Source organism: Carassius carassius, chromosome 1 (assembly GCF_963082965.1).
Source record: "Carassius carassius chromosome 1, fCarCar2.1, whole genome shotgun sequence".
NCBI classification, from domain to species: domain Eukaryota; kingdom Metazoa; phylum Chordata; class Actinopteri; order Cypriniformes; family Cyprinidae; genus Carassius; species Carassius carassius.
Genome location: NC_081755.1, coordinates 43694282 through 43720080, shown reverse-complemented (window position 1 = coordinate 43720080; position 25799 = coordinate 43694282). Strand labels below are relative to the sequence as shown.

Genomic DNA, 25799 nt, shown 5'->3' with positions numbered 1-25799 from the left:
TTTTTATATTTTGTTTTATTAGCGCTCCATGCGTTTAACATTTAACATTTTTCTTTAATGGTGCTTACTTGAATTTAAAGGTTTTTAATATGTATCTAACTTTAATACAGTTTTCTTAATTGCTTAATTGCTTCTTTATTAATACGTATCTAACCTTAATACAGTTTTCTTAATTGCTTACACATTAAAATCCATTATAAAGACCAAGTGTCACAAACATAACAACATTTTCTAGAAGATTTCTCAGAACTATCAACACTATCCTTGATTTTCACATATTTAAACACATATTCAGTATTTGACACCATGTGTTCCTGTTCAGTTGCGTTTTTAAAAAAAACACCACAATGTATCCACAACAGACAGCTCTCACCAACACTAGCATGCATTTTCACACATCAGGCAAAACAACAGTATGTGTAAAAATAAGCATGTGAATTCACTGGCTCTGGAAACCACACAAGTCAGTTGTCAACCTTGTCAACAAATATATCGAGATTGGCATGTAAAAGATAAAACATTGTAATAAGAGGCTGTTGTTCCTTTTCTTTTACTGTTCAAGTAACAAGGTCACACTCCAAGAATTTAACAAACCATCTGCTTTAATGTAATGTAATTTAATATATTATAATATAAATATAAAACAAGGAAACATGGACTGGTACATTTTAAAAACCTACAAAGCTTAGCAGCGATATAAGTCAGGAATCTTGGGCTAAAATAAGTAATATACATGCTTAAACAAATGATGTGGTTATAAACAGGCTTACACAGAAAGAGCAAATGTTTAGATGTCAATCGGAGTGACTTCTGTATTTCTTACACAGTGAGTACAATAACTAATGGGATTCACTCTTGCATTTAAATGCATTTATCACTCTCAATACGTGGTCATTACAGCAAGTAAACTGGGCAAGTAAAAGCTTGTGATTAGGATAATGAGGAATAAAGAGAAATTCAGGATGAAGCTGACATTTCTCACCATCCCAACAGAATGTCAAACAGAAGTTTCTTCCTCTTCATCAGATGTAACTGTTAATTAAACACACACACACATCTCAACATCTCAGTTTTTTCCCTGTTAATTGCTATACAGTCACAGACTTTTAACTATTTTAAAGCAAATTTAAAAGCTACACAAGAGGTAGCTGTTTATCAAAAAAATATGATTATAGTGGCTTCAAATAAATCATTCAGCTGTTATACCTCTCATCCTGCAGCACATGAAGATCAGCACGACTGTCACTATCAGATATGGACAAACTGCCAGTACAGAACTGAGTGTGTGGAGGACAGAGATCTGAGATTCTGAATGAGATACTGAAAAAGAGACACACAAACACTTTATCAAGCACTATATCTGAACGAAAGCATATGAAGAAGTAAATCAGCTCACATATACAGCAGGATTCATTTGAGACTTCTGTGACTGAGATCCAGCTCTTGGGTGACTGTCCTCTCTCTGGGTGTTTGCAGTAATAGAAACCCTCATTTGACTTTGAAACATTAGAGATGATCATCTCTGGAGTTTGACTCTGGATGAGTGATCCATCTTTATAGAAATCAGCTCTGAGGATTGGTGGGCTTATATATGGATATAAACAGCGTAGAGTCAGAGGATCTCCTTCAGTCACAGGATGAACAGGACTCTCCAAAATCACACCAACTACACAAACAGAGGAAACACAATCTTTATGTAAACATAGTAGTTGACTGCACTGTATAGCTGTCACTATTATGGTTAAACATTTTGACTTCTTTAAAGTATCCAACAGCAAAATGTTTTTTAGTTCATATCCCAGCCACTTCTTGATTGCTCACTGAGTGACTGAAGGACTAAAGAGTTATATAATTACTTTCTATATGCTTAAAAATAAAGGTTCAAAAAGGGTGTTTTCGCAGTGATGCCACTGAAAAACTATTTTGGTTTCCAAAAGAATTCATTTTCTCTTTTTTCATTTTATCTCGCTGCCATGCTGTCACGTGGTTCATCGAGTGATTAATGTCAATGTCAATGTCACCTTTATTTATATAGCGTTTTAAACAAAATACATTGCGTCAAAGCAACTGAACAACATTCATTAGGAAAACAGTGTCAATAATGCAAAAATGATAGTTAAAGGCAGTTCATCATTGGATTCAGTTATGTCATCTCTGTTCAGTTAAATAGTGTCTGTGCATTTATTTGCAATCAAGTCAACGATATCGCTGTAGATGAAGTGTCCCCAACTAAGCAAGCCAGAGGCGACAGCGGCAAGGAACCGAAACTCCATCGGTGACAGAATGGAGAAAAAAACCTTGGGAGAAACCAGGCTCAGTTGGGGGGCCAGTTCTCCTCTGACCAGACGAAACCAGTAGTTCAATTCCAGGCTGCAGCAAAGTCAGATTGTGCAGAAGAATCATCTGTTTCCTGTGGTCTTGTCCTGGTGCTCCTCTGAGACAAGGTCTTTACAGGGGATCTGTATCTGGGGCTCTAGTTGTCCTGGTCTCCGCTGTCTTTCAGGGATGTAGAGGTCCTTTCTAGGTGCTGATCCACCATCTGGTCTGGATACGTACTGGATCCGGGTGACTGCAGTGACCCTCTGATCTGGACACAGACTGGATCTGGTGGCCACGGTGACCTCGGAACAAGAGAGAAACAGACAAATATTAGCGTAGATGCCATTCTTCTAATGATGTAGCAAGTACATAGGGTGTTATAAGAAGTGTTTCCGGTTCCGGTTTACCTAATTAATGCAGCCTAAAAATCCTTTAACGGATTTGGATAATAAAAGCATATTAGTGTGTTATGTGTATGCCAGGTTAAAGAGATGGTTCTTTAATCTAGATTTAAACTGCAAGAGTGTGTCTGCCTCCCGAACAATGTTAGGTAGGTTATTCCAGAGTTTGGGCGCCAAATAGGAAAAGGATCTGCCGCCTGCAGTTGATTTTGATATTCTAGGTATTATCAAATTGCCTGAGTTTTGAGAACGTAGCGGACGTAGAGGATTATAATGTAAAAGGAGCTCATTCAAATACTGAGGTGCTAAACCATTCAGGGCTTTATAAGTAATAAGCAATATTTTAAAATCTATGCGATGCTTGATAGGGAGCCAGTGCAGTGTTGACAGGACCGGGCTAATATGGTCATACTTCCTGGTTCTAGTAAGAACTCTTGCTGCTGCATTTTGGACTAGCTGTAGTTTGTTTACTAAGTGTGCAGAACAACCACCCAATAAAGCATTACAATAATCTAACCTTGAGGTCATAAATGCCTGGATTAACATTTCTGCATTTGACATTGAGAGCATAGGCCGTAATTTAGATATATTTTTGAGATGGAAAAATGCTGTTTTACAAATGCTAGAAATGTGGCTTTCTAAGGAAAGATTGCGATCAAGTAGCACACCTAGGTTCCTAACTGATGACGAAGAATTGACAGAGCAACCATCAAGTCTTAGACAGTGTTCTAGGTTATTACAAGCAGAGTTTTTAGGTCCTATAATTAAAACCTCTGTTTTTTCAGAATTTAGCAGTAAGAAATTACTCGTCATCCAGTTTTTTATATCGACTATGCAATACATTAGTTTTTCAAATTAGTGTGTTTCACCGGGCTGCGAAGAAATATAGAGCTGATTATCATCAGCATAACAGTGAAAGCTAACACCATGTTTCCTGATGATATCTCCCAAGGGTAACATATAAAGCGTGAAGAGTAGCGGCCCTAGTACTGAGCCTTGAGGTACTCCATACTGCACTTGTGATCGATAGGATACATCTTCATTCACTGCTACGAACTGATGGCGGTCATATAAGTACGATTTAAACCATGCTAATGCACTTCCACTGATGCCAACAAAGTATTCAAGTCTATGCAAAAGAATGTTGTGGTCAATTGTGTCAAACGCAGCACTAAGATCCAATAAAACTAATAGAGAGATACACCCACGATCAGATGATAAGAGCAGATCATTTGTAACTCTAAGAAGAGCAGTCTCAGTACTATGATACGGTCTAAATCCTGACTGGAAATCCTCACATATACCATTTTTCTCTAAGAAGGAATATAATTGTGTGGATACCACCTTTTCTAGTATCTTGGACAGAAAAGGGAGATTCGAGATTGGTCTATAATTAACTAGTTCTTTGGGATCAAGTTGTGGTTTTTTGATGAGAGGCTTAATAACAGCCAGTTTGAAGGTTTTGGGGACATGTCCTAATGACAATGAGGAATTAATAATAGTCAGAAGAGGATCTATGACTTCTGGAAGCACCTCTTTCAGGAGCTTAGATGGTATAGGGTCTAACATACATGTTGTTGGTTTAGATGATTTAACAAGTTTATACAATTCTTCCTCTCCTATAGTAGAGAATGAGTGGAACTGTTCCTCACGGGGGGTCTATAGTGCACTGTCTGATGTGATACTGTAGCTGACGGCTGAATGGTTGCAATTTTATCTCTAATAGTATCGATTTTAGAAGTAAAGTAGTTCATAAAGTCATTACTGCTGTGGTGTTGGGAAATATCAACACTTGTTGAGGCTTTATTTTTCGTTAATTTAGCCACTGTATTGAATAAATACCTGGGGTTATGTTTGTTTTCTTCTAAAAGAGAAGAAAAGTAATCAGATCTAGCAGTTTTTAATGCTTTTCTGTAGGATATGTTACTTTCCCGCCAAGCAATACGAAATACCTCTAGTTTTGTTTTCCTCCAGCTGCGCTCCATTTTTCGGGCTGCTCTCTTTAGGCTGCGAGTATGCTCATTATACCATGGTGTCAAACTGTTTTCCTTAACCTTCCTTAAGCGTAAAGGAGCAACTTTATTTAAAGTGCTAGAAAAGAGAGAGTCCATAGTTTCTGTTACATCATCAAGTTGTTCTGAGGTTTTGGATATGCTAAGGAATTTGGTTACATCAGGAAGATAACTTAAAAAGCAGTCTTTTGTGTTAGAAGTGATGGTTCTTCCATACTTGTAACAAGAAGTAGAATTTACAATTTTGGCTATATGAATTTTGCAAAGAACTAAATAATGATCTGAGATATCATCACTTGGCTGAATAATTTCAACACCATCAACATCAATTCCATGTGACAGTATTAAATCTAGAGTATGATTTCGACAATGAGTAGGTCCTGAAACGTGTTGTCTAACACCAATAGAGTTCAGAATGTCTATAAATGCTGATCCCAATGCATCGTTTTCATTATCAACATGGATATTAAAATCACCAACTATTAAAACTTTATCTGCAGCCAGAACTAACTCGGATGTAAAATCACCAAACTCTTTAATAAAGTCTGTATGGTGCCCTGGTGGCCTGTATACAGTAGCCAGTACAAACATAACAGGGGATTTATCATTAACATTTGTTTCTTTGGATAATGTTATACAACCCGAATTCCGGAAAAGTTGGGACGTTTTTTAAATTTTAATAAAATGAAAACTAAAAGACTTTCAAATCACATGAGCCAATATTTTATTCACAATAGAACATAGATAACATAGCAAATGTTTAAACTGAGAAAGTTTACAATTTTATGCACAAAATGAGCTCATTTCAATTTTGATTTCTGCTACAGGTCTCAAAATAGTTGGGACGGGGCATGTTTACCATGGTGTAGCATCTCCTTTTCTTTTCAAAACAGTTTGAAGACGTCTGGGCATTGAAGCTATGAGTTGCTGGAGTTTTGCTGTTGGAATTTGGTCCCATTCTTGCCTTATATAGATTTCCAGCTGCTGAAGAGTTCGTGGTCGTCTTTGACGTATTTTTCGTTTAATGATGCGCCAAATGTTCTCTATAGGTGAAAGATCTGGACTGCAGGCAGGCCAGGTTAGCACCCGGACTCTTCTACGACGAAGCCATGCTGTTGTTATAGCTGCAGTATGTGGTTTTGCATTGTCCTGCTGAAATAAACAAGGCCTTCCCTGAAATAGACGTTGTTTGGAGGGAAGCATATGTTGCTCTAAAACCTTTATATACCTTTCAGCATTCACAGAGCCTTCCAAAACATGCAAGCTGCCCATACCGTATGCACTTATGCACCCCCATACCATCAGAGCTGCTGGCTTTTGAACTGAACGCTGATAACATGCTGGAAGGTCTCCCTCCTCTTTAGCCCGGAGGACACGGCGTCCGTGATTTCCAACAAGAATGTCAAATTTGGACTTGTCTGACCATAAAACACTATTCCACTTTGAAATAGTCCATTTTAAATGAGCCTTGGCCCACAGGACACGACGGCGCTTCTGGACCATGTTCACATATGGCTTCTTTTTTGCATGATAGAGCTTTAGTTGGAATCTGCTGATGAAACAGCGGATTGTGTTTACCGACAGTGGTTTCTGAAAGTATTCCTGGGCCCATTTAGTAATGTCATTGACACAATCATGCCGATGAGTGATGCAGTGTCGTCTGAGAGCCCGAAGACCACGGGCATCCAATAAAGGTCTCCGGCCTTGTCCCTTACGCACAGAGATTTCTCCAGTTTCTCTGAATCTTTTGATGATGTTATGCACTGTAGATGATGAGATTTGCAAAGCCTTTGCAATTTGACGTTGAGGAACATTGTTTTTAAAGTTTTCCACAATTTTTTTACGCAGTCTTTCACAGATTGGAGAGCCTCTGCCCATCTTTACTTCTGAGAGACTCTGCTTCTCTAAGACAAAGCTTTTATAGCTAATCATGTTACAGACCTGATATCAATTAACTTAATTAATCACTAGATGTTCTCCCAGCTGAATCTTTTCAAAACTGCTTGTTTTTTTAGCCATTTGTTGCCCCCGTGCCAACTTTTTTGAGACCTGTAGCAGGCATTAAATTTTAAATGAGCTAATTAAGTGGATAAAAGTGTAAAATTTCTCAGTTTAAACATTTGCTACGTTATCTATGTTCTATTGTGAATAAAATATTGGCTCATGTGATTTGAAATTCCTTTAGTTTTCATTTTATTAAAATTTAAAAAACGTCCCAACTTTTCCGGAATTCGGGTTGTATGAAGTACCATTACTTCAAACGAGTTATACTTGAAGCCTGCCCTCTGAGAAATCCTGAAAACGTTGTTATAAATTGAAGCAACACCTCCACCTTTGCCTTTTAGACGTGGCTCATGTTTATAACAGTAATCTTGGGGGGTGGACTCATTTAAAATAATGTAATCATCAGGTTTTAGCCAGGTTTCTGTCAAACAGAGTACATCTATATTATGATCAGTGATTATATTATTTACAAAAAGTGTTTTCATAGAAAGGGATCTGATATTCAATAAGCCAAGCTTTATCATTTGTTTATCCATATTGCTTCTGTTTTTTATTTGTTGAACCTCAATTAAATTGTTAATCTTAACTTGGTTTGGACGTTTTTTGTATTTTCTAGTTCGGGGAACAGACACAGTCTCTATAGTGTGATATCTAGGTGAAAGAGTCTCTATGTGCTGAGAATTAACTGACCTCTGTGACGGGAGGCAGCTAGCAGACGGTCGGTTTAGCCAGTCTGTCTGCTTCCTGACCTGGGCCCCAGTTAGTCAAGTATAAACACTAAGACTATTTGCCATATTTCTAGAGAGAAGAGTGGCGCCACCCCAGGAGGGATGAAGACCATCTCTTTTAAACAGGTCAGGTCTGCCCCAAAAGCTCGTCCAATTGTCTATGAAACCTATGTTATTCTGTGGGCACCACTTAGACATCCAGCCATTGAGTGATGACAATCTGCTATGCATCTCATCACCACGGTAAGCAGGGAGGGGACCAGAGCATATTACAGTGTCTGACATCGTGCTTGCAAGTTCACACACCTCTTTAATGTTATTTTTAGTGATCTCCGACTGGCGAAGTCGAACATCATTAGCGCCGGCATGAATAACAATCTTACTGTATTTACGTTTAGCATTAGCCAGCACTTTTAAATTTGCCAAGATGTCAGGCGCTCTGGCTCCCGGTAAACATTTGACTATGGTGGCTGGTGTCTCTATATTCACGTTCCGTACAATAGAATCACCAATAACTAGAGCACTTTCATCAGGTTTCTCAGTGGGTGCATCACTGAGTGGGGAGAACCTGTTTAATGTTTTGATCGGAACAGAAGAGCGGTGTTTTGACCCACGACTACGCTGCCTCACTGTCACCCAGTTGCCCTGCTGCTGGGGCTCTGTTTCCGGAACCGAACAATGTACAGGAATCCCTGAGCTAGACGCATCCAAAGCCATATCTAGAGCCCTAACATTCTTACTGTCCTCAATTAAAGTTTGGATGCGTGTCTCTAATTCTGAAATCTTCTCTGTCAGCCTAACTATTTCCCTGCATTTATCACATGTGAATCCCTCATCAGCGACAGAGATAGATAAACTGTACATGTGGCAAGAGGTGCAAGAAACAATGATAGGAGAAGCCATTACTCACCGTGCTTGATGAAAATTCTTACTGCGGTTGTTTGATGAACTTGTGAAAAACTGGAGCGAGGGAGAGGAGAAAAGAAAACAGCGATAGGTTCGAATGAAAACGCTAATGACAAGCTAACGAGTGCTAACGCTTTGCAGGTGTACTGCACTCACGGATATAAAATAAAAGTGAACGATCAAAGTTAATCTGATAAGATTGATCGATAATATCAGAAATATGGTGTGAATTAAGTTATATTTTACCACTTTAAAAAACAGAGAGTGATAGTAAGATAAAGATTCTAGAGAAAAAAATAAAATAAAAACAGCTACACGGAGCTACAATTTGCTACAGAAGGCCAACAGGAAGTAGAGAAAACACAACAGCGACACCCGCAGACCATAGACTGTATGAAAACATGGACGTAGTTTTTCAAAGCTCAAAGTGGGTGTAGTGGGCCGGCGCTATCTTGGCAGCGTGTCATCACGTGTCATACCTGGATAATCGAAAATGGGCAAAGAAGCAGAGTTGGTTGCTGAAACCACGCCCACCTAGCTCGATGGCGGTGACAGCAGCGACAATCTACCTGTCCCTCAAGTTGCCACGCCCTTAATTATTCAGGAACTTTAAGGTTTAATATAATTTAAATGGATGAGTTATAAAAAAAAATTAATGGACACACCTCCATCCTAGAACATCCCTGCATTTCACTCTATTCTATTCCATTATAATCTATAGCACAACTGTTCATACAATTTATTTAATCTTCAATTTATTTTTCAATATTTGAATTTTTTGAATAATTTATTTACATATGTGTATTTTTATTTTATTTACATTTTTCTGTGTGTTGTTGTTGTCTCTGTGTACTGGAAGCTTATGTCAGTAAAACAAATTTCTTGTATGTGCAAGCATACTTGGCAATAAAGCTCTTTCTGATTCTGAAAAAAGTAAAACATCTGTAATTCCATGGTTTAGTCCATAGATTACTATATAGCTCTATATAAAAGGCCTATAAATGCTCTAATTATTTTTAGACAAATACTTATTTTAATTTAGTTGTGGGTTTGGATATTTATTAAGATATTTTCAAAGATTTTTGCTAATGTTTTTTTTTTATGTTGATTTGAAGTGTCAGGTTTTTTTTAAATTACACAGATAAAGTATTTTGTTACACAAAACATTAAAATTGGAAGGAATGTTTTATCAGAGCTAAATTCTTCCAGGTCTGATCTGATTTCAGTTTTCTGACTCGTTTTGGCCACGTGGATATAGACATACCAATTCATTTGAGTGTGTATAATTGTGTGTGTGTGTGTGTGTGAGTGAGTGGAAGTGTCTGTTTTGCACTCTTAGGGCCCTATCATACACCTGGCGCAATGCGACGCAAGGCGTAGCGCAAGTGTGTTTGCTAGTTTCAGTCTGGCAGTGTTCGCATTTTTCCATCCAGCGCGACGTTGTTTAATTAGCAAATGCATTGACGCCCATTTGTGTATGTGTGTGTGTGTGTGTTTTTTAAAGCATAAACAGTGTTCTAATTTTGCTGTAGTGTGTCAGTAGAAAATATCAGTTTACATTTCCAAACATTACATTTGTTTTGATTTTAATTTTAATAATAATCTAGTGACATTTTTGAATACACAAGCAGTCTGACAACAGCCAGTACCCCACATGGAGAGCTGATCTCATCATCATTCTTCTTCTTCTTCTCCCAAATGAATCACATATTTTAGGGCTTAAACATGCTCAAAAATTCATGAAACTTTGCACACGCGTCAAACCTGGTGAAAATTTTCGTCTGATATAGGATTCAGAAGAGGGTGTGGCAAAATGGCTCGACAGCGCAACCTATACTAAAAAAATCAACAGCCTTCCAGCTATGTTTAAGCTATGATCTTGAGTTCTCTTACGAGAGCTCTCTCGTACTGCGTCTTAGCTAAGACGCTACGGGAAAAGTCTCTTTTCACGAAATACTGAAGCAAAAAATTATCCTTAATTTTGTATTTTTGTAAAGCGCATTTGCAGCAGTACACAGCCATAGGCGAGACGGCTCGCTCGCTCATTGGCTTGTTCTGCGGCAACTGCACAGCCTATCGAGCGCAGGCTGATGCAACATCAGACCAATGATGTTGCGCTTCGCGCCCTTCTTGCCACTTCCCGCCGAAACGGGACTCGCCTGATTTTTCATCTCTTCAGCGAAGCTCACGCATCGCTGGATCACGAGGAAGCAAGCGCTGTCTGGAAGAGCATATCAGCAGGACGAGCCATCCTGAAGCCGCTGGCACCGCCGCCTTCCACTGCCGTTCCTGCTGCGCTATCCGGCGCCCATATCCTTTATAATCCTTGTTCTGTGATATTCTGTGTGTGTTCGCCCTGCGACGCACATTCACAAAAGAGCTGCGTCTTTTTAAAGATGCCTTCGTGCGGCTCATGCAGAACCCCGCTCAGCGAAGGAGATCGTCATGTCATCTGCGTCTCCTGTCTGGGTGAAGACCATGCAGCGCTCGCGCTCGCTGATGGCGGATGTCCTCATTGCGAGTTGATGCCTATGGTGACTCTGAGGACTCGCCTGGCATCCTTCTCGAAGCCTGCATCATCCACTGCGCCGCAGCGCCGTAAGAAGCGCCGCTCGCAGCGCCTACCAGAACCGCCTCCAGCTCGGCCGAGCTCGCCGGTTCCCTCCGCTTCGCCGGTCTCCCCTGCATCGTTTCCCGATGCTCAGCGTCCGCTGCTTGCCGACGCGTCATCGGAGGAAGTGGATCTCAGGCCCGCGTCGGAGGAAGAAGACACGTGCTCTTTGCTTGCTTCGGGCAGTGAGGGTTGGGCGAGCTCCGTGGATCTCGCGCCCGCTGCTCAGAGGCCCAGCAGACGGGGGGATATCGATAAGGAGCTGATGCGTGTACTCTCGTTGGCCGCGGCGAGCCTCGGCCTCGAGTGGTCTGCACCAGCGCCCCCTTCACGTTCCCGGCTGGATGGTAGCTATCTTCCGGATGAGCGCTCTTCCTCAAGCTCAAAACACGCCCCTTTTCTTCCTGAGCTTCACGAAGAAGTGGCAAAGGCTTGGGACGCTCCATTCTCGGCGAGAATCCGCTCATCTGTTTCGTCAGCATTCTCCACACTGGACGGTGCTAAGAACAGAGGCTACCTGTCACTTCCGCCGGTGGAACAGGCTATAGCAGCGCACCTTTGCCCGCCCTCTGCTGGTCGGCGGACTAAGGCGGCGTTGCCATCCAAAGCCTGCCGCATGACGTCATCGCTGCTCGCACGGATATTCTCTGCTGCTGGGCAGGCTGCGTCTGCGTTACACACCATGGCGACGCTACAGATTTTCAGGGGGCGATCTTCTCCGCAAGCTGGATGAGATGGGACCTGAAGCGATCTGTCTCGCGGATCTGAGGAGTGCTTCGGATCTCTTCCTCCGCGCTACTAAGTCCGCTGCACAGGCCATGGGACGGGTTATGGCTTCCGCTAAGGTGGCTGAGAGGCATTTGTGGCTGACGCTTTCTGACATCAAGGAGTCTGAGCGCGCTGCGTTTCTTGACGCTCCGCTAACTCCTGCCGGCCTCTTTGGATCTTCCGTCAACGAGTTTGTGGAGAGATTCGCCGAGGACCAGAAAGCTTCACAGGCGTTCAAGCACTTCTTGCCGAAGCGCTCCAGTTCTGCAGCTAGCCGCTCTAGACCGGCCCCACAGAGCTCTCAGTCACGCCCACCGCCTCCTGCTGCGCCATCACGACAGCGTCAGCAACGCAGCTCGGGACCCCGTTCTCGCTCTTCGAGCCGTCGCCCCGCGCCGCGGGAGCCGCGGCAGAGGATTGCGGTGAAGCCAGAAGCCCCGAAAGCATCCTAGCACTGCTGGGAAAGCGCCGGTGTTCGAGTTCCGCTGCGGCCGAGCTCTCACCCAAGCGCGCCGCTGTTGCAGTTCCAAGAGTTGCGACTGCCTCAGTGTCTTCTGCAATGCGCAAGCCTGCACGAGTGCCCGCTTGCCTGCACACAAAAGCCGTTATCACGGCTACCCAGATGTTTCACAAAAACAGTGTTTTTTCTGGTGTTCCGGCCACGGCCGATGGTGCTATAAATGTTGTGACGATGCCCACTCCTCAGTGCCCATCTCCACATGTAAGCACAGCCCTACACACAGGGCCTGCGCTCATAATGTCGACTCAAGTCGGTCGCGCACACTACATAGTAAACGTGCCCACCCCTCAGTGCCCACAATTACTATGTCACACGCGTCATGTGGTTTCTGTAAAAACGAAACCCGTGCACACTCGTCCGGCCACGGCCGATGGTGCTTTAAATGCAGTGATGATGCCCACTACCCAGTGCCCATCCCCGCATGTAAGCACAGCCCTGCACACAGGGCTGGCGCACATAAGATCGACACAGATCGGTCGAGCGCGCCGCATAGTAAACGTGCCCACTTCCCAGTGCCCACATACACTATGTCACTTACGGCGCGGGGCTTCTGTAAAAACGAGGCCCGTGCACGTACATTCTGCACAGGCAGACGGCGAGTTGGAAGTGGTAAAAGTGCACACATGCAGCCCACGGTTACTCGCAGATATATTGAGTCCCACGGGACCCGCTCAGCCTCCCTCCAGTCGGTTAAGCGCCGGAACGGGGTCGAGGATGAGCGATCTGCCCGCTGTGATCAGCGCGCTCCCCGCCTCAGATGCGCAGCACACTCGAGCGCCGCCGTTGCCCAGTCAACAGAGCGCGTGTCACATCCAGCCCTTAGCCATTCATGCAGATGCATGGTCAGCGCTTCCAGGGGTTTCGGATTGGGTGCTAGGCATTATAAAGAGAGGCTACTCGCTACAGTTTTCTCGACGCCCACCGCGCTTCTCAGCGCGCGTCGAAACTACGGTCAAAACAGAAGTAGCACACATACTTCGGGGCCGAAATATCAAAACTGTTGAGCAAAGGGGCTGTAGAGCCTGTGTCTCAAGCTCAAAGCGAGGGGGGGCTGTACAGCAGATACTTTCTGGTGCCCAAGAGAGACGGGGGTCTCAGGCCCATACTGGATCTAAGACAGCTGAACAAGGCATTGATGAAACGCAGTTTCAAAATGCTCACGACCAGGAAGCTCCTCGCGCAGATTCGCGGAGGGGACTGGTTCAAGTCAATAGATCTGAAGGACGCGTATTTTCAAATACAGATAGCGTCAAACCACAGGCGGTTTTTGAGATTCGCCTTCGAGGGCCAGGCATACCAGTTTGCAGTCCTGCCATTCGGCTTGTCCGTAGCTCCTCGTACGTTTACGAGGTGCATGGATGCAGCGCTCGCTCCTCTCAGACTCAGAGGCATACGAGTGCTGAATTATTTGGACGACTGGCTGCTTCTGGCCCAATCACGAGCGGAGCTCGTGCACCACAGGGCCGTTTTACTCGATCACCTCGAGAAGCTCGGCCTCAGTGTCAATTGGGCGAAGAGTTCGCTGAACCCCAGTCAGACGATCCTGTTTCTGGGTATAGTTCTGAACTCGTGTTCCATGACGGCGCGACTGTCACCACAGCGCACGATGGGCATTCAGCGCGCAGCGAGTTCTTTCCGCTGCGGCGCGACTGAGTCGCTCAAACACTGTCAAAAGATGCTGGGTCTCATGGCCTCAGCATCTCCGGTTCTGCGGCTGGGCCTGCTCCGCATGCGCCCCCTGCAGTTCTGGCTGAAGGCTCGGGTGCCGCGCAGAGCGTGGGCGTCTGGCCGGCTGCATTTCAAGGTCGATCAAAGCTGTGTTGCGGCTCTAGCACCTTGGACAGCGAACGGCTGGTACCGATCAGGTGTAAGCCTGGGGACTTCCCCGAGTGTGAAAATGGTGTCGACAGACGCCTCCACTTCGGGATGGGGAGCGCTGCTCGAAGGCAGACCGTCCTTTGGCCTATGGTCAGAACGGGAAAAGCTCCATCATATCAACTGCCTGGAAATGCTGGCAGTGGAGAACGCGCTGACGCGCTTTTGTCCCCATATCAAGGATCACCACGTCGTAGTCCGTTCGGACAACATGTCCGTGGTGTCCTACATAAATCGCCAGGGCGGTCTCGGGTCCCGAAACCTGTACAGGCTGACGGAACGCCTCCTGATTTGGGCTCAACGCAACGTGCGCTCGCTGAGAGCAGTGCATGTGCCTGGACTGCAGAATCTGGGTCCAGACAGGCTGTCCAGAGGCAATGTCCCTACGGGCGAATGGTCTCTACACCCGCAAACAGTTCGGCTGTTGTGGGAGAGATTTGGCATGGCGGAGGTGGACCTCTTTGCGTCCCACGAAAACGCTCACTGCCCCGCGTTCTTTTCCAAGAACGAAAGCGCGCTGTCATGGAAATGGCCGTGCTGCCCGCTTTATGCGTTCCCTCCCGTCTCCCTCCTTCCGCAGGTGATAGAACGGGTGAGAGAAACGAGATGTTCAATACTGCTTGTGGCACCTCTTTGGAAGAACCAACCATGGTTCCCAGATTTGATGCAATTAGCAGATGTCGCCCCATTGCCGGTACCGTTGAGGAGAGATCTCCTCTCGCAGGCCAGGGGCTCGATTTGGCACCCTCAATCAGAGTTGTGGTCCCTCCATGTATGGGCACTCAACGGTTACCCGCTGATCTCGCAGTGGGAGTGCTAAATACCATCACTCAGGCTAGAGCTCCGTCGACACGACGTCTGTATGCCTCGAAGTGGTCGGTGTTCTCCAGCTGGTGCACAGCTCGAGGTTATTCACCCCTTAGTTGTGAGGTGACGGAGGTCCTCTCCTTCCTACAGGAGCTGTTGGATAAGGGCAGAGCCCCATCCACGCTCAAACTTTATGTGGCGGCCATCGCGGCGTTTTCTGAAACGGCGTCCGGTCAGTCAATAGGAAGGAACGATTTAGTCATCCGGTTCCTCAGAGGAGCTAGGAGGCTGAATCCTCCCAGACCTCCGTCAGTCCCTATGTGGGACCTCGCGGCGGTTTTGGAGGCCTTGAAGGGTCCCCCTTTTGAGCCTATCCAATCGGTTAGCCTTCAGCATCTGTCGTTCAAGACAGTATTCTTGTTGGCTCTCGCTTCTGTGAAGCGTGTGGGTGATTTGCACGCGCTCTCGGTGAGCCAGTCGTGCTTGGAGTTTGGGCCCAATGACTCAAGGGTCATACTCAAACATAGGCACGGTTATGTGCCGAAATCCCTCAACACACCGTTTCGGGCTCAGGTTATTGCCCTGTCTGCCCTGCCGGTGTCAGGGGAGGATGGAGACTCGGGTCTTCTTTGCCCTGTCAGGGTTTTAAGAGCTTATGTGTCTCGCTCTGCTGCCTTTCGGCAGACGGAGCAGCTATTTGTCTCGTTCGGTGGACGTTCCAAAGGAATGGCTGTTTCGAGACAGACTCTATCCAGATGGATAGTTGACGCCATAGCGTTAGCTTACGCTTCCAGGGGCCTTCAGTGCCCGTTGGGCGTCAGAGCACACTCCACAAGAGGCGTCGCCTCGTCGTGGGCGTGGTCTACTGGGATCTCCTTGCAGGATATATGTATGGCGGTGGGTTGAGCCTCGCCGTCTACATTTATCAGGTTCTATAACCTGGAGGTTCCCGCCTTGCAAGCAAGGCTGCTGTCGGTATAGAAGAATCAGGGCCCTGAGGGGAATTCTGAATTCATGAGCGCTATGCGCTGCCGACTGTTATATGGGCAGTATTGCGTAAGACCCGCATTGCCACATTGGTCAGGCCTTGCCTCGGCTGTGTGATGTCATATTGCCGCATCTCCGGATGCTGCTAGATATGGGACGGAGGGCTTTCCCCCTTTTCTGTCCCGGACTCTCTGTGAGTCCCTCAGGTGACTGTGCACTGTAAATCCTGGGCGTTGCTTCAGGTTTATTGGTGTGTGATCCCTGCGCGCACGGCGTTTTACATCGGGTTCCCGTAGCGTCTTAGCTAAGACGCAGTACGAGAGAGCTCTCGTAAGAGGACGTACTCGGTTACTAAACGTAACCTCGGTTCTCTCTAGAAGAGCGAACGAGTACTGCGTTCTCTGCCGTGCGTACGATTCACTCTGGTTCGCTTCGGCGATGAAATAAATCAGTCATGGCTGTGTACTGCTGCAAATGCGCTTTACAAAAATACAAAATTAAGGATAATTTTTTGCTTCAGTATTTCGTGAAAAGAGACTTTTCCAGTAGCGTCTTAGCTAAGACGCAGTACTCGTTCGCTCTTCTAGAGAGAACCGAGTTTACGTTTAGTAACCGAGTACGTTTTCTTTGAAGGGTGTGTCCGTGGTGGCCTGGCGAATTTCGATGATTCGTCATGAAAAATGAAGTTGCAATAACTTACAATGTCCAATCTGCCCCAAACTTCACATGTTTGATAAGTCTCTGAACCTGAACAGATTGACATGCCCATATACAGTTATAGTCATAGCGCCACCTATTGGCAACAGGAAGTGACATATTTTACACTGTGACGAACTACTCCTAAAAAATGTATGACATCAATGTCTTTTTTGTGGTCAGTCTAATCTAAAGGCCTGTGCGATGTTCAGTTGTGAAGATCTTGAGTTTTCGTTAAAAGGCTTGTCCATGGTGCCATGACGAAGTTCGATGTCTCGCCATGGGAATAAAAGATGTTATTACTCAGGCATAAAATGTCCGATCTTCCCCAAACTTCATATGTGTGATAAGAGTCCTGGCCTGAACACATCTGAAGGCCAATATTCCATCGGGTGTGGCAAAATGGCTTGATAGCGCCACCTATACACTTTCAACGGAATGCGCCTCGAGCTATGTTTCACGTACATGTACAAAAATTGGTACACACATGTAACACACCAATACCTACAAAAATGTCTCTTGCTACGAAATCCGAATCCCAACAGGAAGTCGGTTATTTATAATTTTCTCTCCAAAATTGTTGTTGTTTTTGCCACTTTCAGGGGTTGTACTTTAACGAACTCCTCCTAGACATTTATTCAGATCAACACCAAACTTGGTCAGTGTAATCTAAAGGCCTTTGCAATGTTAAATTGCGAAGATCTTGAGGTTTCGTTAAAGGGCGTGTCCATGGCGGCCTGACAAATTCGATGTTTCGCCATGAAAAAGGAAGTTTCTGTAACTCAGACATACAATGTCCAATCTGCCCCAAACTTCACATGTTAGATAAGACGTCTGCCCTTAACAGATCTACATGCCCATATTCAGTTATAGTAATAGCACCACCTGCTGGAAACAGGAAGTGATATATTTTACGCTGGGACAAACTACTCCCAGAGATTTTTTGACATTAATGTATTTTTTTGTAGTCAGTCTAATCTAAAGGCCTGTGCAATGTTAAATTGTGGAGATCTTGAGTTTTTGTTACAGGCCGTGTCCATGGCGCCATGACAAAATTGGATGTCTCGCCAGAACAAGAGAAGTTGTTGTAACTCAGGCATAAAATCTTCCCCAAACTTCACATGTTCGATAAGAGTCCTGGCTTGAACACATCTGAAGGCCAATATTCCATTATAATGATAGCACCACCTGCTGGCAACAGGAATATTGGCACATATATGGAATATACTTTGATATATTCCACTTATATTTATGACTTTAAATGCATATTTCTCACCGTTCACTTTTTATTAAAGCCATTTGCTGGCGGTGAGCCCGGGTGCGAGGGCCCATTCATCGCTGCTTGCAGCTTTAATATCAAGATGAATTTGTTCTGACAGTTTAACTCTGATTTCTTGTGATATTTTATTACCATTTCTAAACTATAGCAAATAAATTGACATAATGTGAGAAATGCTGAAGGTATCTGAATAAATTTTGTTTTGACTGTATATTTAATTTTTACTTGCCTTTTGGTGTTTACATAGTTATTTTTGGTTACTAATGTTACTTGTCTTGCGTTAATGAAGTGTTAATGTAGAGCCCTGGAGTCTATGTGCCGCGGGTCAGCCCAGGACGGCCCCGGCCTAACTTAAACCCTGCTGCTTCCTGTACTAACCAACTTTATGCACTTACTTTAAACTTCAAGTGAAATTAATATATACAGAAATATATACTCACTGTGCACAGAGATATTGACAAGGTTATAGCTATCTCCAGATTCAGACTGACACCAGTACACTCCAGTGTATGATGGGTCGGTGGACATGATTTTACACGTAGATCCTTTTTGTGATCCCCAGCGTGATAGTAAACAATCTTCCAGCCCCCATCTGTCTGTGTATCTTCTCACTGTCCATCTATCAGAGCTGCTCTGTTCCTCACAGCTCAGAGAGAGAGAGACAGATGTGAAGTGTTGAGTTCTGCTGGGACTGATGATCAGAGAGACTGGAGGAGAAAAACCTGAGAAGACAATTACAGCAACAATTTAGAAATGTTTTAATTTGTGCATTCAGTAATTAAAAAAAATAAATAAATACTGACTGGTGACCCATAGTGGCTGTTTGTTGCTGTAGGTTGTGTTATAGACTGGTTTTCCTCTCTCTGCGCTGCACACATAAACTCCTGTGTGTATTTGATCAACATAACTGACCATGTAGTTTCTTCCAGCTCCTCTGCTGCTGTCTGAGAGTAGCTCATAATGATGACTGTTGTCTGTATACATTGAGAATGTGCAATTGTTACCGTAAAGATGTATTTCTAGGTATTCTGACCTTTAAAGTGAATTGCTTTAAATGTTAATGTCTCCTAGCTCAGCCTAATATGCAGAGACAGAATCATCCATATTCATCAAAACATTGCTATGTTTGTTTGAACATCTAGATCAGTCAGACACACCAATTGTAAGAGTTTGGGGTAGAATGTTATTTTGTAACCCACAGTCAGGTTGATTCATATTCATTCATCAGTCATATTCATTGGCATAACGAGCATGGCCGTAGCCAGCTATGAGGTCACAGAGGTCCCGACCTCGGTAAATTTTTCATGTTCTAAAATAACATTTGTTCTCTGATTGACTAATTTTCTGCTAAACTCCTCATATGAATGACTACATTTATAATTCATAATGTTTAGCGTCCGTAGTATGAAAATGATCGAGACGCTTTCAGAGTGTTGTGAGCGAGAGCCCAAGATGCAGTTTGTGTTGCCAGATCCAGCTATTATAAGCGTTGTTTTACTTGTTTTTCCATTAAATGTAACACTTTAGAAAGTTAATAAATTAGGAAGTTGTGGTTTAGGGTCAGTGATACCTTTATCTTATCTAATTTCCAAAATATTTGAAATAATTTCAGTTTATATGATTTATTTATAGGTTTTTGTTTATTTTAATTGCAAACATCTGGCAACATTGTATCGCCGGCATTAGACTGGCAGTTATCAAAAAAAGTCAGCGGCTATTTACATTAAGTGCAAATAGCATTTTTTGTGATATGCTATTTACACTAAGTGTAAGTATCTATAGATTCTATTTAAACTATGTTAAGTAAAAAGTATCGTATTGGTATCGGTATCGGCAATACTGACCCTATATGTATTTGGTATCGGATCGATACCAAATTTTGCAGTATCGCCCACCACTAATGCTAGTGTTCCAAAAAGACACTCTCCTGTTATTTTATTTATTTATTTTTTATATACATTATCAACTGAACTGTGCTATTTCAAACATACTGAAATACTTTAGACATGGAGCGAAGGTGGAGATTACAAGTAATGACTCAGTGTTTGTTAAGTTTCCGGTGGATAAAGTAAACCTCAAGACGCAATCTTAAAGTATGACTGATGTGTCTCAAGTAAGCCTCATCTCCTGTAGTTTTTTTTTTTTTTTTGCTACTTCACGTTATTTATGGACAACAACCAGGTTAGGATTTTGTTAAATAATGAAAGTGTGTGTTTTTTTTTTTTTTTTTTTTTTACCAAACTATAGCATATCATATACTCCAAGAACACCTGAAATATACATCATGTGTTGCATGGTACCATTCAATGATTCATTGACATCTTTTTTAAAAGGCTTTATCCTTATCATATACACTGCCATTATACAGTGTGGATGAGTATGCACAGGTGGTCCGAAAAGAAAGAAAGAATGAATACCGCATTTGACCTTAAGCAGTAATTTGCTTGAATAAAACCAGTTCATTCAGATGTTATCACATGAAGCACATTACCTGATGAAAGATTTACAGTGTACCAGCTGAATGTCCAGCCTGTAGAGGAGCCTTTAACCTCACAGATCAGAGTCACTGGATCTCCTTCAGTCAACCACTTCTGTGGAGAAACACTTAAAACTGCCTCAGGTCTATCTGAAATACAGAAATCTTTCATTAACATGTTAAACTTGTGTGTGTTTATGAAGAGATGATCAAACTCACCTGATACTGTCAGTGTAACTTCATCACTGATGTGTGATGTTCGTGATCCTCCTTTCTCTGCTCCATAACAGGAGTATTTACCTGCGTCAGACTCAGTAACAGAACTGAATGTGTGTTCCTGTAGTTCACTGAAAACACTGACTGAACCGTCTTTATACCAGCTGTACTTCCAGTTAGTGACTCCTTCACCATCAATGTCACATCTGAGAGTGACTGTCTCTCCTCTGAATACATGTTGATCAGGTTTAATACTCACTTTGACTTTTGGTATTTCTGTACAATGACAACAATTCACAATGAAAATAATGTTCTGCTTTTACTGGATGAACACAGTTACTTGATTGTAAAACATAAAGCAGATGAGACTGAAGTGTTGTTCTCTATAACTGTTATAGTCATTTATAAAAGACCTGTTAATACACAATCAATGGAAATTTGGAAACATGACTTGTGAAAGTCTTTCAACAAGTTTTCCAACAGGAGATATTGTTTCTCTCTGTAAAATCAAAGTTATTACAGAGTGAATATAAAAAAAAATATCTGTTTTTAATAGACTAATGTTTTTTGGTGTTTTTTTTGTAACACCTCAGAATTGTCACTTCAACAATTGAGCTTGTTTAAAGTGCATTTATAATTATAATTAAATGTAAATAATTCTCTGTTGGTTTGTAACCGTTACTGTAGAATCACTCATATGTGATGAAATACATGAAACAAATTGACTCACCTTCAGTTTGTCCAGAGTGGATGTTTGAAATCAGCACTAAAACACAAAGAGAAACTCATTAGAGCGTGAACATGGTCAGCTGTGTATTTTACAACATGTTATAACAGCTCTAGAGCTAATGGCATCTGTATGGGTTTAATTTAAATATTTAAGATTCAAAACTATAAAAATAGTGTGTATATATATATATATATATATATATATATATATATATATATATATATATATATATATATATATATAAAATATCAAGATATTGTGTGGGGGACTGCATATGAGTCCAGATAAACATGAAAACATCTCACTGGTATTTAATAGAATTGGTCACAGCAGAGACCTGTTCAGTGAATGAAAACAAAGACAAACTCTTACTAACTGTGTAGTAGTGAATATTACAGCATCAGAGACAATAAGTGTAAAACAAACCAAAATAACTGATTCAACAAAGAACAAAACTGAATGTCTGGACAAACACACTGATCTACAACACAACAGATTGTTTTTCTCTTCTCTCTTTTCTCTTGCTTTTATTTCTGTTCACAAACAGCTCTAACTGCACACTTCCTCTCTCAAAATCATCTCTCACTCTTACAGTATTTCCTCGACTAGAGCTGGGCTTGAAACTCTGAGAGCAGCGAGAAAAGAAAAAAATCTAGAAACACTAAATAACTTGATCCTTTTTATAATATAATTGTAATCAACATATTGAAATACATTAAATACATAAAGAGAGAATAATACTCACAGAGCACAAGAGGAAGTTGACTGAGCTCCATACTGACCAAATGATGACAGACAGTTAAAGACACAGACTGTGTTAAAGCCTCAAGACTTCCTGAAACCTGCAGTCGATCTTTAGAAACATCAGGAAAGATTCAAGACATACAAATGTGTTACAGGAAATCTTAAGATGTTTTGATAATCTTGTAACATGTTTCAAAAAATGTCAAACATTTTCTAAAGATTTTCTACAGAAATGTTTTCAAGAATCATTCAGTATCCAATCAACAAGCAAAATGGAAAAATATTGTAATGGATCTTTATTGTTATGGTGGTAATAGCTGAATTTATAATTATGTATTATTATGGGAATAAAGTGAACAACTGCTGCTCCTCCTTCACTGGTTAGTGTGGTGGAGCTGACAGAGAACAAACAAACCAACAAATGGATATGGTTATTCCAAAAAAACTTTTTACTTCGATTTCAGTTTAATAAGAAAAAAATTGAAGTCACATAAATCACCGTTTACACAACTCACTTACTGTATATTACACTGCTCACTTAAATCACATTACTCACTTATTACACTGCTTATTTACATTACTCACTTATATTACATTGCTCCCTTACATTACATTGCTCACTTATATTACACTGCTCCCTACTATCCATATACACCTTTCCTCTTTCGTGTTTTTCACCTTCTCCGAGAGATGATGCATTTCGGTGACACCTGTAGTTGCCAATTAGGGCTTGCATAGACTAGTCGAGTAGTCGAGTGATCAGCTACTTCAACCACTAGTCGGCACTGTCGGAAACAATAGACTAGTCGAGCATGCATTAACCATAATGTGTACAAAGAGTTTGCAAGTACGAGGTGAATTTTAGGTTTACATTATTGCATGTAGCTGTTACTTTTTTATGACCTTATCTATGTTGCATGTAAAATTAAAATCCGAATGGCACGGATAATGGCTTAAAATATGAATAACAGACAAGGAATAATTCTGCCTGAATACTCGGCTTAAGCTGGCACAGTCCGGAGTTTGCTAGATAACAGGTGAGCCGTGGGATCAGTGCAATATTATAAACAGACCTCTAAAGTCAGTTAAGTGTTAAGTGAATGTATGTAAACTTTATGAATGAAAAGAGCGTAAATCAAACACAGCATTGTTGTTGTCTCTCCGTCCATCTCTTTTAGAAATCAGAGCTTGGCAATATCACCTATAATAATACATCATACACATTCTATTGTATATATTTAAAAGGCAATGCTTTAAACCTTAGGCTACGATATGATACGAATGAATGGAATAAGCACAGCGCGCTCAACATTCAAACAGCCACGCTGCGCATCTCAGTCTCTCAACAATCAGACCAGTTCTCTCGAGAGAGCAGGCTAATAATCAACAGATATGGATACATTTTCTATTTGGCTTTCATGTTTGCATCTTTATCTTTTGCTGGTTTGCGCAGCACACACACATTTGTTTAGTGAAGTTCACTAAACATTAATACTTGCTTAAAGAGTTAATGTAATGAAAATTAATTTAATGAGCATTAAATTGATGCAGTCATGTTCAAATGATCAATAAACATTTGTCATGACATCTCCCTGCTTGAATGATAAATATTATTTTAGAAATTAATAATTATTTTAGTTTAACACGGCATACTTGTTCAGTGATAACTATGAAAAAAAGATATAACGGAAGCCATAACGGTCTTATCGACTACTGTACAACGTTGTATGCGAATGCAGATATGAAAAATTTTGTGATTGTTACAGACACAAAAACAAATACTGGCTGTTACATGAAAATGTAAATATGTAATGTTATAATAATTTTGACAATTTATATATGTAATTGTTGCATAAGGTTATGAATTATTAAGCATTTATTGATAATAAAATGTAATGTCTTTTCATTTACAGTAGCATGAACAACGAGTAGTCGAGTAACTCGAGTATTTTTTAAATAAAAATATCGACTAGTAGAGATCAGTAGTCGTGCAACCCCTATTGTCCATGCAATGTACGTTACACTCTCGCGATGGAACAAAATGCAGCGGTAAATTAGCAGAATAGAGCGTCAGCTACTTCGCAGCCTACTTGCCTTTTTCTCCGCTCATAACAAGTTCTCGAAAATCCTCGTTTATACAACTTCCCGCCCTTTGTAGATACTTGTTTGATGTTTAAATTTGGTCTTGGTTGTCCTAATTCTTTAATTGACAATTTATCCTTATTGCTATGACGAATGAATGGTATTTCTTTCAATGACACAATAGAATTAATCTGCACTGAGGTAACGTTCGCCGTGATGTCGACCAAGTTCAGCTGACAAAAGCATAGCTGTCCCCATCTCTCTTTTTTTTTTTTTTTACATTTGATAAAGATTTTAAAGTAGTTTAAAAAAAATTCTTGTTGATAAAATTCAAAATAGTTTTTAAATATTATTGGATGTCACTGTTCCCACCAGTCATTGCACAAGTTAAGGTTACGCACGATGACGAAAGCACGTTAGGGCTTGACCTCATTGAAATTGCATTGCAGTGCCTGCAGTTCGAAATACATTTTTTTTGAATGGAAGTCTATGAGAGCACTCGGGGCGATTCTAAGTTTGACAGAAATTGCCCGAAAAGGGGTGGTACTACACAAAACGCGACTCAACACTGATTGGACTATTTAGAGGCAGCACAAACAGTCTAGAACAGTGAAAGGTAGCGTAACACTGTGGTTGAATGTAAAAGAAAAAAAAATCCCCCCCTTTCCTTTGGTGGTGCATCGCCCAATCGCCCTAATGGAGAAACCGCCACTGTCTGATGGTATGGGGTTGCATGAGTGCGTGTGGCATGGGCAGCTTACACATCTGGAAAGGCACCATAAATGCTGAAAGGTATATCCAAGTTCTAGAACAACATGTGCTCCCATCCAGACGTCATCTCTTTCAGGGTAGACCTGCCATTTTCCAAAATGACAATGCAAGACCACTTACTGGGTCAATTACAACATCATGACTGCCTAGAAGAAGGATCCAGGTACTGAAATGGCCAGCCTGCAGTCCAGATCTTTCATCCATAGAAAAAATTTGGTGCATTTTAAAGAGGAAGATCTGTCAAAGAAGACCTAAGACAGTTGAGCAACTAGAAACCTGTATTAGACAATAATGCGACAACATTCCTATTCCTAAACTTGAACAACTTGTCTCCTCAGTCTCCAGACGTTTGCAGACTGTTATAAAAAGAAGAGGGGATGCCACACAGTGGTAAACATGGCCTTGTTCCAACTTTTTTGAGATGTGTTAATGCCATGAAATTTTAAATCTACTTATTTTCCCCTTAAAAAGATACATTTTAATGTCATCTATGTTGTATTCTGAATAAAATATTGAAATTTGAAATTTCATTGCATTCTGTTTTATTCACAATTTGTACAGTGTCCCAACTTTTTTGGAATTGGATTTGTGTGTGTGTGTGTGTGTGTGTGTGTGTATGTGTATATATATATTACATTTACATTACATTTATTCATTTAGCAGACGCTTTTATCCAAAGCGACTTACAAATGAGGACAGTGGAAGCAATCAAAAACAACAAAAAGAGCAATGATATATAAGTGCTATAACAAGTCTCAGTTAGCTTAACACAGTACACGTAGCTTGGGCTTTTAAATAATATAATAAATAAAGAATAGAGCAAGCTAGTGTTAGAGGTCTTTATACACACACACACACACACACAGA

General features: G+C 41.8%; 2 protein-coding genes across 2 annotated transcripts in view; both read right to left on the bottom strand.

The window, feature by feature from the left end:
• Positions 1-25799, bottom strand: part of LOC132152097 (leukocyte immunoglobulin-like receptor subfamily B member 1) — a 100450-nt gene that overhangs the window by 42895 nt on the left and 31756 nt on the right. The gene's annotated exons all lie outside the window — the stretch shown is intronic.
• On the bottom strand, positions 230-22209 carry LOC132151972 (B-cell receptor CD22-like). Its single transcript, XM_059560561.1, has 8 exons — positions 22081-22209; positions 21336-21371; positions 20405-20881; positions 18717-18887; positions 18354-18635; positions 1397-1666; positions 1207-1320; positions 230-1032 (listed from the first exon to the last, which is right to left on the bottom strand). The coding sequence occupies exons 1-8, from the start codon at positions 22109-22111 to the stop codon at positions 998-1000; spliced, it is 1416 nt and encodes a 471-aa protein (XP_059416544.1). The 5' UTR covers positions 22112-22209; the 3' UTR covers positions 230-997.